This window comes from Solea senegalensis, linkage group LG2, assembly GCF_019176455.1.
Source record: "Solea senegalensis isolate Sse05_10M linkage group LG2, IFAPA_SoseM_1, whole genome shotgun sequence".
NCBI classification, from domain to species: Eukaryota; Metazoa; Chordata; class Actinopteri; order Pleuronectiformes; family Soleidae; genus Solea; species Solea senegalensis.
Genome location: NC_058022.1, coordinates 25,638,903 through 25,654,444, shown reverse-complemented (window position 1 = coordinate 25,654,444; position 15,542 = coordinate 25,638,903). Strand labels below are relative to the sequence as shown.

Sequence of the window (15,542 nt, the reverse complement as noted above, 5' to 3'; positions counted from 1 at the left end):
TGTGAAATTCCTCACTAGCAGGCTGATTCCTACGGTTATCCAGGCTGCTTCCTCCTCCAGCGTCTGCCGTGGACTCTGGGGCAAACTATTTCACAGCTCGTGGAAACCTTATCTGCTCCAGGAATGATATTTTCACCGGTGGAGGGTAAGTTGTGCTTTAATGTCGCAGGAGAGCCAGTGTGTGTTGTGCAGATGTTAGTGTAGTGTATGCAGGCTCAGTAATGTGTGTCGTACTGTGGCTACAATGTCCTGTGAGATCCATGTCGCCTGAAACCGTAGGTGGGCTCCTGTGTCTCCTGTGTTTTACGTGTCCACACAGCAGAACGGTGTTTTGATCAGTGTTTGGCTGAATATGTGGCTTATTAGCAAAGAGTCAGTGGGAACACGCCCTTGCTCTGTTTGCCTTTACCTGTGTGAAAGACTAGAGCTTTCAACTTCATTTGAAATGCCGTCAAACTGCACAGTGCAAGTTCACTACGTGTGTTAATCCTCGCGACAATGTCAGGTTATTTTGTGTTTTTATGGCGGCTGTAGCTTGTCTTTTTGTTGCGGCTCTCAAGTCAGAAAGTCTCAGAGGAAAGTCAACAGTGTTTCACGGTTGACTGGATCCGCATTAACCCCGGCTGGTGTGCGTGTGTGTGCCGCAGCTCAGCTGTGAACTGTAACCTGCGGCGGCGGAGTTGACGCGGACGGATACGTTGTTACTGCAGAAACAGTTGTTTGTATAAACAAACAAACAAACACAAACATGCTAAACATTGCCTTCATCTCGGAGTGTTTTGGGTTTTTTTAAGCTTCTCCGGGCGAAGGACAGCTGACAGGTTCTCCCGAGGCCACAGTGAAAACCAGGGAGTTTCCTGTCTCCAGGTCCGCCAGCCTGCCCGGTCACAGGTGGAGGCAGGGCGGGCAAACCTGCTCCGGAGCTCCGGCACATGCCTGGACATTTTCTCACACAAAGTCCCACATATCAATGTCTTTCTTTGGTTAAATTCTGACAGCATAACATAACTCTGCCTTATTAGCTGACTACAGTATAGTTGCGCTCAGCTGCTTACGTTCTCTAAAGTGCGACTTTTATACGTCATTTACCGCCATGTAAACCGGTCAGGTAAAGCTGTGCAGGTGCTCAGTGCAGCACATGATAAATAACCATCAGTGATGACAGACTCGTCATTAGTTTGAGACTGAAACTTTATGTTCATAGTTATACACAAACAGCTGTATATTCCCTTTTATTTACAAATACTCTCAGTAGAATGTAAATATGTCAGTATAAGATCATCAAAATAAGAGCAGAACATTTTTCTCTTAGTAGGTAATGATTATAAAGCTTGTATAAACATTCCTAACTTGATTCATGCATGAGCTGAAACAGACTCCCCATCCCCATATATCTGTAACTTTATTAATGTCAAAGCAATTAATTATCAGTTACATGGTTTTTCTCTTGGCCATTACTGTATAATAGACACGTTTAATTCCACTGGTCATGTATTTATCCCCTGAATGTTCAAAGGAGTCAGAATGATGATTTTTATGAAACATTTCTTCTCCATAAATGGTGCATCTCTGTCATTGTTGTACAGACTTTAAGCGTTGTGTCGTCGCTTCCCATCACATTGCTCGTGGACTCCTCCACACATTTTGTCCCACATGAGCGGCTCCGGTTTGCGTGACAGCTGCAGAGATATAACATTGACAGCGACGATGAGAGTGCCTGTCAGGAGCTGTCAGATGTGAGGTGTGTGTGCTTGAGTTTAGTGAGTGTGTGCTAGTTATTAACACACATGTGGGCGTGTTGTTTGCTCACCCAGAGCTCACTACATGCTTTTCAAAAGCACTTTTACTCCTTTTGGACAGCAGTTCAAAGTTAATCCAGTGTCCGTCAGGGGAGCGGGCTGCATGAGCCCGAAGTGCAAGATGTCAGTCGGCTCCAAGAGCAAGCTTTTACCATGGGGATCTTTATAAACAAGAGGTTCAGCCTCATCATTTTTGTGCACTGCCAACAAGGTTTGCTGAAAATGTGACTATTAAATTGATTTTAGAATAGACAGAGAGGAATTAGAAAGAGATGATGACTAGCACAAGTTGTTGAATTAGACCTGTCACTGTGAGTAATAGCGCTGTTGTCCATGAGGAAGAAGACGGGGCTTGTTTGTTGTTTATGGGCCTTTTTCCACCACAGACATTTCGTTTCAGCATAAAAATGTTACTGATCACATTAAGGCTCTGTTCAGTTCATGTATGTCAGGACAGTAAGCCAACATTCACCCTAAAACTGGGAAATTACAAAGGAATTCAGCCTTCCTTCATTTGATTATTCACACCTGTGCTTTACCTCCCACAGCTCATTACTTTACCTTCAACTTATGAATGAATATTCATTGTTTTCTCTCCCTTCTTGGCCTTGGCTTTATTTTACACTCTGCAGTTGAAACTGTTGTCAGAATGTGTGGAAAAGTTCAGAAAGGGCAGTCTTCTGAGAGGAAACAGGTAATTTGTCACTGCCATGTTTTGCTGCCGTCAGTTAACTCGGTGCTTCCTCGTCTGGCTTAAGGCATTTTCACGTGGACATAGTTGTCAATTATGAAACAGTCATCATGCGGCATCGTCACTGCCAAGACACTGTGGATAGATATGTGTGATATACAGAGGCTCCTTGTACCTTGACATATGGTCAAAAACATTATCAAGTTAAAATGTTTTGAAATAATTTGATATTCTTAACCATCGGGATGAATGTCAATAATTTAAGACTTACCTTTGCTGCTTAGTGAATGTTGAAGAAAGAAAAGAGACTTCTTAATGAGCAGGAAACAACAAACATGTCAAACAGAGAAACATTTCATGTCTGAACTTAATCACTTAATCAAAAGTCATTACATTTATCATATTTCAAGGTGTATTTCTGCATTATATAAACATCACATATAGTCTTTGTTAGAGATTGCTATTCAAGACAATTTTATTATGATATTTATTGTTATTTAATTGTTACTTAGCTGTAGGGTTAGGGGTTTAACATATAGGTTATCCTATAGTTAGTCCTTTCAGGATGTTGAAAAAAGTTTAATTTAATATCAATATGATAGCATTATTATTATAATAATATTACGATTCTATAGTGTTCATTAGAAGTAAAAAAGTTGAAATTCGAAAAAGGTTAAGGAAAAGTAAAGTGAATGACTATGTAAATAAAGCATTGTAGATTATACAAGTGCAGGTGCATGAACAGTGTCAGACTTTGCAAACTAATAATGTCCGTATAACCTCCCTCCATCAACAGCAGCGAAGAAGATCAGCTTCTTCTGGTTGCTTAGTAACACCAGCATGAAAGCGCAACAGGTAAGAGCCATCAAACATAAGGTCTGGACTGGAGACAGACTTCTTGCTCACTGATAGAAACTGACAGTGGTGTGTCAATACGTGTTACCCATCACTGTGGCCGAGAATATCAATCAATGAGTCACTCAGACATGATTTTAAACAACCTGTGGTGCAAAAAAGCCAATACAAAGTGCCTACACAGCTCGTATAAGAACCCTAACCCTAAAATAGAGCAATAAAATAAATTAAATAACGGATTTAGAGAATGCGAGGCTAAAAATGCATATCTTAGGATTACTTTTAAAAATATTTTGTGGTTGTTGTGGTTCTCAGCTGTTATGACAGGCAGTTTCAGAGGCATAAACGCTTGATGCCGCCTCACCAGAGTTCTTTGTCCTCACTTGTATGCAACAATACAACAAAAAGGCCAGCGGCAGAGGACTATGAGTGATCTAGTAGTGAGAGTTCAATTAAAAACACGTCTGAGAGGTATTCACTTCCATTAAGAGATTTCAAAACCAATCAAAGGATTTTAAAGTCAATTCTACATCTGACAGACAACCCGGTGAGATGTGGGGTTAGTTTGAGGTTTCAGTTAAGACAAGCTGCAGCATTTTAGTCAGACTTTGCAGTATCTTTTTTTTTTTTTTTTTTTTCGTAACACCTCTCAAACTACAAACTATAACATAGACCAGTGCAGTCGTCCACTGGTGAAGGCCTGACTTGAAGTGGTTGCACTTTGACAGTGTTTCAATCAGCAGAAAATGCTCATGTAATCCTCTGCTGCTGTTGTTTCTCTGTGTTTGGGTGACGGTTTGGGAATGCTAATTGAATTTCACAGAAGTACAGGCCTTCATTGAGTCAGTCATTGACAGAGACACCACTAGGTTGTGACCGGCCCAAACTTCCACAGCGACTTCAGCGTCATGTTCCCTCATGTCCAGGCGTGTCTTGTGACTGTGGCGTGTTGTGCACTGAAATCATTATCATACAGGAGCCTGTTGTCTCTGGTAATGGTGTGAGGAGATGTGTTATCATAGTGATAATAGAGGCAGCACTACAAGGGTGTCATGGTTACAGAGAGAGGAGGGTCTTGGAGGGAGACAGACAGATGAGCTGCATGCTGATTAAGTAACAGAGAAGGGCAATTTCATTTTTATGATTGGCAAAAAAGAGAGAGATGATGATGATGTGCAGATTGTGTCAAATGTCAGGACATTTATGCCACAGAGCTTTTCTACAGAGGAAACACAGGTCTGATGCACTATTATCTCTAAATGCTAATGAGCTTTTAATAGCATTTTTGGTCAACCAAACCATGTGTCTCTGGTGATTTCAATTAGAGAAACTGTTTCTGTGCAATTATTTTTTTAAAGGAGATTAACTATACAGGAGTCATACAGGATCAAGGTAAAAAAAAAAACAGTGTTGGAAAGGTGCAAAAATCAAAGATGTGCAATAAAAGGCTGTATGACTTTTGGGTTAATCACTGCTGAGCGGTGGTGAGCTGCGGGGGTTTCCACTTGTATTCTGCAAAGAAAAAAAGAACAAGAAAGAAAGGCTGAGCATCTTCCCAGAAAGGAGGTTTCAAATGAAAACATCACAGATTTATCTGGTTTAGATGCTTAATTTTTTCACAGGAAGACTGTTGGAAGTCTCTGTAGTGTATAGGGAAGTTCAAGAGCAGACCAAGTTGCAGTGCAGAAGACGTTTTCATGTGTTGTTTGACTGTAAAAGGCCAACAGTGTGAATACAAGGTCAGTAAATCAGACATGTGTTTCCCAAAGGCCTTGAAGGTGTGGGAAAGCTACCAATAATAAAGCAGCCATTTTTCCCCATGAGTGGCTCACTAACTTCTGGCTATTGTCTGTTTCTGCTTCATCCATTAGTACCTCACCTGCTTGTTGATAGTCATAATAGTACTTTTTTTTGTAATTTATGAAGCACCAGGCTGTACTGTGAGAGCGGGGGCAGGAAGGCAGGCTGGGTTCAGCACGGCAGGGGTTCAATATATACTTTTATTACTCACATTTAAACATGTTCATGCTTGTGTTTGCATGTGGTTCAGTCAATCTGGTCCAGTCCCTGTGAAGGAAAATACTGCATGGCTTTTTATGGATGAGCCAAACTCTGCAAGCCAGCAGCAGCGACTGTCATCTATCATCGGCTGACAGCTGGTCATGATGCACCTCAATGTATCTCACAGAGAAATAGCTGATTGTAAAGATTGTTAATATTATTAGACAGTAAATAGACCATGTGTAAAGGATAATGAATGAATGAATGAATATCACATGTTGAGTTCCTGTAGAATGAGCTGTAGAATTCAGACATCATTAAGATATTAAATAATGGGAAATTAAGCTGATGCATGTACTGTATGTGTTGCCAATGTTATCAATTGATTTTCATAAATATGCTTATAAAAGGATGACTGTCAGTTTAATACATATCTTCAATCGGGAGTTGCTCTGGTCCTTGCTGTTAAGAATCTCCCCAGAGACCACTGTAATCCATGTCTAAATCATGTTAGATCATTTGGTTGCTATGGTAACACATCTGTGCATCCCCACATGGGGACAGGCTGGCGTGTTTACTAATCAATAGGAAGGTGAAAAAGAATGAATGCTGTGTTTGTGTCCTTCCCCTTGTATTTAAACAGACTTCCATTCAAGAGTGAGTGAAACAAACTGTCTTGTAAAATGTTTCACGCAAAATTGGATCAGATTTACCAAATCAATTTAACTACAGGTGGGCAGACCTTGGTTTGTAATTTTCATGTTGCATTTACTACATAAAAATCCACCTCTCAATGGTCCAAATCATAACACTGCTGACAGCTGACGGCAGTGACTGTCTTGTGGCTGCAGTGTAACTCTCCTCCAGCTCTCTGCTCACAGATTAAACCGTTTTCTGGGGGCTGTTTAGACAGAGCCTGTTTGTTTACATTCATGTTCAAGCTGCTGGGTGTTGTTTGGCTTGTTGTTTTTTGTTGTTTTTTTGGGGGGGATCTGAGCCACACACAGTGTTTGTGTAGAGGACACAATTGCAATTGAAGGAGTTATTTATTTTCTTTTTCTTTTGTGGAATTAGAAGAGTTATTGGCACATCTGAGTCTTGGTGTGCAGCCTTGTTTATTCAGATTGACCCAAACCCTGGTGCAGTTATACCAAAACATCTGATGCAAACCAAACAACTGCACTCTGGTGCTCTTGAATGTGAAAAGGGTTCCGACTTGCAAGTGATGTTTGGAGTAGTTTATTACTTGCATGAACTCCATCTACATTAAATAAACTTTAATAGTACAATTTAATAGTAGTACACATGACCCGGTGCAACCAACAGCGCTTCAGTTACAGATGAGATGGTCTGCCTGTAGTTCTAGAGCCAATAGCGAGCACATCTTTTGGGATGCAGCCATCCAGCAGAGGCGGCACAGAGACACCAAAAGTGGAAGCAGTTTTCTCTTCACGGAATACAGAGTCCATGCCTCACTGCTATGACGTAGCGTGCTGAGGATGAAAGCTCAGCAGACCTGCATCATGGTGTTGGTGGTGAGCATCGGGTTGCCCGACACCTCCTGGCAAGACGAGCCATGGCCGAGGATGCTTTTCCTACAAGGGAGTTTAACTCTTAGTCCAGAGTGAGGTTGTCTGAGATAGTGGAGCCCAGGTAGATATACTGTAGTTATCCAGGAGCATTTACTACATGACATACCGCCAAAATATTAACTGCTATACTCTAATGCAAGCATGAGAACCTAAATATACAACTATCTGTCAGGTGCACACAAAGGAAATGGACAGTTCATATTTAAGCTTAAGCTTATTAATTTCTGCAGCTTATAGGTATAACTCCCAGGTGCTGTTTTACGTCAAGACATTTGTGACAGTGTTGGCACAGAAAATGAATGTTTTCACAAATTGCATGAAATGACTCTTCATGCTGACTGTCACGGTGTAATTTTGCTCTTCCTCCTCTACCACTGTGTGCTGCCACTGTCAGCCAGGACAAACAGACGAGCCGGCAGCTCAACAGGAGTCTTGGATTACTGTGAAGAACCTGCTTGGGATCCCCTCCCTTATAAAGTCATGGATTCCTGTTTCAGCTTTGGATTCTCCTTGCGATCTTGAAATGGTTCCGCTTTCAGTTTTTTTTTTTTTCCTCTGGCATGGCAAAGACAGAAACCACTCATGAGAACCCCGACCATATCCAGTTTCACTTGCACTCAGCCCTCAGAGCCAGGTTTTCTCCCTGGTTGTTGGGAGTTTCTTTGTGAAGTATGTGAAGTAGCATGTCAAGAGGAAATGCACCAAAGCAGAAAATAATCAATTAGCTTTAAACTCTGCTGCTCTTTTTACCTGCCGCTGCACTCTGACTGAACCTGGACCTCGCACTCATTCAACCCTATTAATCCCTCATTTAGCCAAAGGCCCTTCTTTTAAGAGGATTAAAGCAGGTGTTGGAAATGCTGCTGTGATGGTGTCCTGCTTGCTAAGTATTTGTTATTCAGGAGGTGAATTTCTGCAGTTGAACAGAAGGTTTGGCCACTTATCAACCTGCGCAACAATTGGGTTTTAATGTACACATTTTCGTTGTACTGTAGTAAGTGTATGTGAGAGCACACCAGGTCTTTTTAAAAGGAACTCGGAAGTTCGAACTGTGAATGATGTGAGCAATACCATATTTACTGATAACAACACTCTACATGGTATTTTGTGCACTCTGACAACATAGCAACATGCCTTGAGTTTAAGACCCCAGGAGATAGGTCAATTAAAGTTTTTTTAATTGAGATATTTTCACAGAATTTTTAAAACATTAACACACAAAAAACAATAATAATAGTTGAGCAGTCACAAAAGAGCATGTTTAATTTGTTATATCTCAGCTTTTCCAACTTCAGATAAGCCACTTTCCTAATAGCATTAAGAAAGCAAGAGTGTGGGCCTGGGCTCTGTGGAAGACATCACCCCATATGGAAATATACTATCTCACTTTGAGTGCTTAGTAAGAACATGCAGGAGCAGTTATGTTTCTGGGTGATGGTGATGAGTCTGCAGAGAACCATTTGAGGTATGAGTCGTCACCACGTGAGGATGATTCAGGCATTTAAAATGATTTACTCAACGGCGATATCTACATATGCTCTTGTGAAACCTTGGAAGCATTTTCAAGGATCCGTTATCATCACATAAACACGCCAGACAGCACACCACACAGTAGAACTGGGTCACAGCAGATGTTTTGTGCCACAGTTTAGACCCTGGGATGTGTGTTCCCCTCTCAGAAGAGGCCGAGAAGAATTGTAGTTGCATTTAATCTGGCACAGTGATTCCCTTTTTGCTGAGGTTGTGAATGTAGAAAAACAGGGAAATCTCACAAGGGAGGCGGTTTGCTCATGTTCTCACCACCTCTGAGGCAAGTAGAGCCATAAATCAACCATGAATTTTTACTTGTTGTTCTGGAAGCCTGGCCTGAGAGTTTCAGCGCAGGTTTCGCTCAGGACACGCACGGCAGCATTACACCATGTTCGGGCAAAGATGAAAGGGGAGGAAAGCGGAGGTGGGAGAGGTTTTCTAAGAATAGTTGCTGATGGGTAGACTTTTAGAATTATGTCTGTATTTACACTTCATCTACATGGTGACCCTTAGCCTGTTTAATATCAAGGGTATTATTCGTCTCCCTATAGGGTTTAATGACAATAGGCAGGTAAGCTTGATGAACAGGGGAGTGAGCAGATCTGAGCAGATGTTTGATTTAAATTTCTTTGATTTAAAAACCTGTGTATTTCACACTTTGCATTATACATCTTGCCCAGTGCAACCGGAAAGGTGTGTGTGTCACGCTGCATGTATTCTCCCTTACTCAAGTGTGTTTACAGCATGCCTCAAGCTACTTGACTCACATTGCTCATTCTCTCTCCCCCATAATAGGTAACTGGGAGAGGGGGTGTCACTCAGACATGTGCTTTTTGATCTGACTCGCAGCCAAATTTACCTCATTCACACATTCAAACACACCCAAACATCTCTCTCTCTCTCTCTCTCCTTCTTTCTCTTCCCAGCTCTCATCTCTTACCTTACCATACCTTGGCCCAGTTACTGAGACCACACCACATCAAATGCACTAAATAAACAGCCTCTTATCAGCCAGTATTCTCCCCTAATGCGGTCTTTAAACCTCCCACCTGGTCTTTGGAGTTAGTTTGTGGGTTTTTAATGTGTTTTTGGTAACAAAATATTTAATGTTGGTATGTGCAGATGGTGCTGTCTTCATTTTTAGTGCATGTTGATCATCTGGTGGGGAGATGCTGCTTGATTTGATTGGATAAGACTGGTCCAGTCGCCTGAAGACAGTTCCCACTAATAGTAATTAATGCATTGACAGTAGATAAATGCATCCATCCATCTCTGAAATATAAATAAAAAAACATAACTATAGTGTTCAATATAGTGATGCATGTTTTAATTAATGAACTGTGTCATGTTCTGAGGCTCTGGCTAAGAATGCCACACATATACAAGAAAATATATGACAATCTTGCAGAAGATATTATTAATTAGTCAATCAATAGGAGACGATATGGCAAATGTCAAATGAAATCAGTTTCTGCTTTTTTTAGTCCTCGATCATTGTACATATAATATCTGTTGGCCTGATGTTGCTGTTAGTGTGTATTGTTTACTGCTCCCATGTCCAGCTGGTTTAAGAGGTGTAGTTAAAATCTCTGCTCGTTCAGGAATTTCTTTTGTTTATACTTTACACTCTTGGATAAGTAGTGTTTGAACTGATGGAATGGGGCAGCGTGATGGGCGAGGTGTTAATAATTAACAGTAACTATGTCATTTTGTGAAACATGAAGTGTGTGAGTAAATGAAGTGTGTGATATGCATCTCTGTGGGCTGCTGTGGTTTCCCACTCACCATGCTAACTCTAGCAGTTAATGTTTACAACTCCACTCAAGCTGTTTCCTGTTCCACCTGCTTTTGGTCAAACCACACGAGGAAATTCCACCTTTGACTTGCAGACAAAAACCCACGTTTATTAGTTTTAATAAAAGAAGCAATCGTACAGCTGTCGTTTCAGACTTGAACATTTTTACTTGATTCGTCTATTAAGATTGACTAATTTAAACTCAGCAGCATGTTGCTGCAAATGAGCTTTTCAATTCAACTTAATGTACCTGCATTATTATAAAGTATTTGATCACATTAATGAATAAAACAATTTTACAAGAAAATAATAATAATAACTGTTGAATAAACAATGTACTTATAACATTATTAATTAATTAATAACCAATTAGACTGATAGAAAATAATCCAGGTCTCCTAAAGAGGGTTTATGTGTAATTGTTTGAATAGGTATTGAGTATGTCCATCATTGGAAGAGGTAATGTCATCACATCTGTCTTAAAACAGTTCCACCTTTCTAAAGCTTTCCTCCTGACTGCTTCCTCGCTGTGTGCATCGCCTCAAAGCTCGTCAGTGTCAGGCTTAAATTGTTTGCTGTGTGTCAGGGATTTAAACGTGCCTCTGAACAACAGTTGTCAGCCAAGTGGGAATAAGAGCAAATTGCAGTTTGACAGCAGCAGTGTTTCTGTTATGTGGAACAGAGCGCTCAGATGAAATGTAACCACCAGAGATCTGCAGATGAATGAAAAGCTGTGACTGTGCAGATAGTCAGAAGATGCTGCTTGTAATGCAGCTGCAGTTTCACAGAAACATGTCCATCTCTCATATTATTTGGTAGAAAAAGATGATGTTGATATCCATGTCAGACATAGTCTCATCCTTATTGACTCCTCCTGTCTCTTACAGTCAAATTTGGGCAGGTTGCCCAGACATTCCGCATTTTAAATTTAAATTCTCCATCTGTCTTGCCCTCACTACTCATCCCTCCAGGTTGATGTTTCCTCACCGGGCGCCCCCAGGGTCGCTGACTGCCGACAGCTCGCCACCTCTGTCAGCCTCTCGAGTGAGTCGATAGATTGCCTCAAGCTCTGCAAAACAGTGCACAAGGATCCGCTGCATCTGCCAGCGGTTGAGCTGAGTGGCCTCTGTTTTGCCCCCGAGCCCAGCTGCTTGGGTAGGACTGCATCACCATGGACACAGAGTCCACCTACTCGGGCTACTCCTACTACTCAGGACGCTCCAGGGGATCCCACAGGCACGGGTAAGACTCAATGCAACCTAGTCAATAACTTCCTCCAGTCTCTGGCTTTACCCAAAGGCTTGGAGTGTGTTTTGATGTATTCAAGTGAAGCATTTTTCCCTTTTTTTGGATTTATTTGTTATTTACAAGCCCCCTAATGCACCACAGCTGCTGTTCTGTAGCTGAACTTACACATTTCTTGCTCTAAAGGAGACCAAATTTGTAACACTTGTGACATTTAGTAGAATAATCTATGAAATAGCTTTACAAATAATAAGTTTGACTGTAGATTGAATCATGTACCAGTCAAAAATTAAGCAATTTACATTGAGTGAAATCAATAACCTTGGTTTCAGACTGTTTACACAAACCCAACCAGTTCATTGCATCACTTTTTAGGAAACTGAATTTTTCACTTACACACAAAATGTCATTTGCTTAGCAACAATTGTTGTACAGTTTTTCTCTTGACTTTGAGGAAGTGACCTTAAACCATAGGGACAATAGCAGGAAGGGCAAAAGAGCAATGCAGAGCCTAGTTAATCCCCTCCTGTCACCCAGACTCCTTGTATATCTATAACTCATTCCTATATTATTGTAAAGGGCACATTATGTTGTGCCAAATTCTGGTAAAGGCGGGTTGAATATATAATGCAACCCGTTATTTAAGCTGTCACAGTTGAATGATTAGGAACATAGTTTCAGAGCGGGAGAGGGAGCAAGTGCTGCAAACGGCAATAAAGTAACAATAATGTTGCAAAATACTACATGTTGTCAGGAGTGTGTTCACAATCAAAAATGTTTGATTGTGAATCTGTGGTTGGACAAATTAGACAATGGCAGGCTGCCCTGATTTATGTAATTAATGGGAAACAAAGCTTTCAAATGATTTAAATCATGTCAAACTGTTACCTCAGAGATTGACTCACATTTTGGAACAGTTGCACATAGTGCAATACAGATTCACCACTATAAAAATAATTAGGATTTCCAATTTTTTATTATTGAAAATGATGATTAAAATGGAGGGTGTTCTTCTTAACCTGTACTGCTACTGCAGAAACACTGTATAATTTGCATTTTGTTTTCATCCTTCTAGTTTTTAAAAGGATAGTTCAAGGTTATTGAAGTGTGGCTGTATGAGGCATTGAATTGACTTCCCCTTGTTGTTTAAATTGACCATCCTGAGAGAAAGACACTTTCACGTTTTTAAACAATTAACAAAACAATAAAATCACCTTATTTAGCAAGTTCGTGTCACTTCAGTAAAATGCAACAGATTTTTAAACACCAACGTCACAAGAAGACATATTTGAATTTACTGAGGGAAGCAGTAGTGGATTAACGACTCCTGTGTGCTACTTAAACAGGCAGTTGTTTTATTAGGTGAGCTTTTTATTTTGTGGCTACAATGTTTTCCTTCTGTACCTGTCAGCAGCCATGCTGAGTGTCGAGCTCTGAAGTGGTTCCACACAAACTGCACACGTGCGTGGTGGCTCACTCATCAAAGTCAGTGATTATGCATTACAACCTCGTACAACCACACTCGCAAGGACCCGAATTATCCCTTTAATGTGACATTTATCATAATATAATTCCGTCTCTCTGTGTGCCGTCCGCCTCTGTGATCCCACCTCTCCTGTTATCTCTATCTTCTTCTCTGGCCCAGCATGTCTGCAGGCCACAGCTCGCGTAGGCACATTAGTCTGTCAGCGGTGAAATGGCTGAGGTTGACAGGCCTCAGGAAGGCAACGGGAGACAGGTGCTCAAGAGGCCTGACTGACTGACTGATGGCTCAGCGGATACGCGGAGCCTGAGAGGAGATGAGAGGATGGCATTCCTGTTCAACAACAGCCCCTCCCTTGTCACTGATGCGCCCCCCTCTACGCTCTTCCCATATATCTCCATTCTCTGTAGCCGCTCCCACACTTGCTGCCACCTGTTGCCGTTTAAGGGACTTCTTTGCATCGTCTGGAAATGTGAAGCTTGGCCCCAAGTGCACTCCTGTCATCATCTCCTCTCATGTAATCGGTCACGTTTAATCCCGTCATTCTTTATCCTTCTCGCTCTTGTCCTCTTTATGTCTTTCCTCTTCTTTTCCCCCTCATACGCTCATTTTCTTGCTCCCATGTGACCGCCGTGATATGAATGCAGCAGCTGCCCCTTTCTCGCTCATTCTTGACCTCCTCTGTATCACCTTCTCTCCTCCCCCGTCTTAAATGGATTCCTCTCTACTCTCTGAGGATGGGTAGGCGTAGGCATATCACTTGTTCCCCACTCGCTAACATTCCCCAGGGCAGGAATGTGCCCTTGTAGCTCAAAGTTATGTGGAGCAAAAGTGGTCTCACTTCGTCTGGAATCAAAAATGGATGGTGTAGTGATTATGGCGGTAGTGGTACGAGCTTCTTTGCCCTCGTTTATTTTACTCTTTCCGCAGCCTTTCAAATTAATCAGGCTGGGTATTGAACATTTGTGGTATTAACTGGGTTACTGTCTCTGTGTCACCTAATAATATGTCGCCAATCGATATTTTATACACTGAAAAACTCTGTAGTTGTTTTTAAAAGCAATCACTGTCTTCATCTGAAGGTAATCGTTAAACTCCACAGTGTGCTACATGTGAGGCTACTTAGGATCAGTGTTTTGTAGTTGTACTGGTGCTGGAATCAGAAATACATTCAGGTGCATGAGATTGAGGTTTTTATTTGGGCGCATGCACCTATTCAAACACACATTAGCCAGTCTTAATAGAATTTATCAGAATAGAATAGAATTGGATTGGCTTAGGTCTTCATTAACAGAGGGTGCAGGGTTTTTGGAGTTGTTTCTTGTCGTGGCTGGCTTTTTGCCGCCCACCTGTGTCAAGCTGCCAGGGGCAATGTCACATTATTTCCTGCCAAAAGCTGAGGAAAAAGCATGCTAATGACACCAGCGTCTTTATTAGAAGGTGTAGAGCTTTCTTTTAATTACACTCACAATACAGAAACTGAAAAGACCGTATTATTTTCAGTACTGATGCTAATTAAAATAAGCTGCAGGGGCAAATGGTGTTGATGTCCTTTACACTTGGCATCGGATACTTTTGTTTTTTGTATAATTTTTTCCCGATTCCTCAGTTGGTATATTCTATAATTCATAGAATTTGTTTGTAGAAATTGTTTTATTTTGTCACAAAAAAAAATTGTAATTCTAATAGCTTTCAATTTTGAGCATTTCAGTGATTATTAAACTGCAAATAGCAAATAACTGTTAGCAGCTCTGCTCATGTGGAAAACTGGTTCTGTTGACTGCTATGACTCCAGTTATTGGAACCGCTCAACAATTGTTCAGGTTTTCTGACATTTTATGGACCAAACGATTAATCAGTTAATCGAGATAATAATCGAAAGTTTAATTCGATTATGAAAATAATGGTTAGTTGCAGCTCTAATTTAATATGAACTGTACTCTGTGTAAGGCTAGTATGTCATCAGACTACAGTATTATTATGTGTGATAACTAAGTCTAGCCTGTGAGCTTTGTAGCAGTGGAAACGTGTTACATGTGTCACCTCACTATATTGGTGTACTCTATGAAGCTGATTTAGGCCACGGTGTTTTTTTATCACACCCAGTCCTGTGACAACACATTTTGGGTCAGCTCCAGATCTCACGTCCTCCAGTTGTCACTGTGTTAGGTGCAGATTTGTCAGCCTCTTTAAAGTAGCAGCGATCACCACTTTGAAATATCAGTTGGAAGCAGAACTGGCCGTGTGAGGGGAAACTTGCATGCCAGTTGGAATAAATTCATAACAGAGGATGCTTTCTTTGTAACAACCCCAACAGACTGAGCGTTTGATATTTTCCACCCTCCCTCTCTGGCTCTATAACATGTTTATGAGTTTGAAATGACTGAGCTGAGTGCACTGTTGGTCAGTTTGTATTTGGCTTCATGGCTCTACCCATTTGGCTGTGGCCGTGAAGCCCTGCTCCTCCCTGCCACGCTTTGGCGCCAATGTCTGAATCGGCACAAAGCTGTGTCACACAGGTGTGTGGGTTCATCCGCCAACCAAAGGGAGA

The 15,542-nt window shown here is 41.3% G+C and overlaps 1 protein-coding gene across 2 annotated transcripts in view; it reads left to right on the top strand.

Moving 5' to 3' along the window:
• The window catches only part of LOC122762173 (vang-like protein 1), a 44,971-nt gene continuing 29,429 nt past the window's right edge, over nt 1-15,542 (top strand). For both annotated transcript variants that reach the window (XM_044017382.1, XM_044017375.1), the window contains exons 1-2: nt 1-145; nt 11,235-11,505. In XM_044017382.1, coding sequence (XP_043873317.1) covers nt 11,435-11,505 — 71 coding nt within the window. In that variant the 5' untranslated portion in view covers nt 1-145; nt 11,235-11,434. The remainder of the gene's footprint in view (nt 146-11,234; nt 11,506-15,542) is intronic.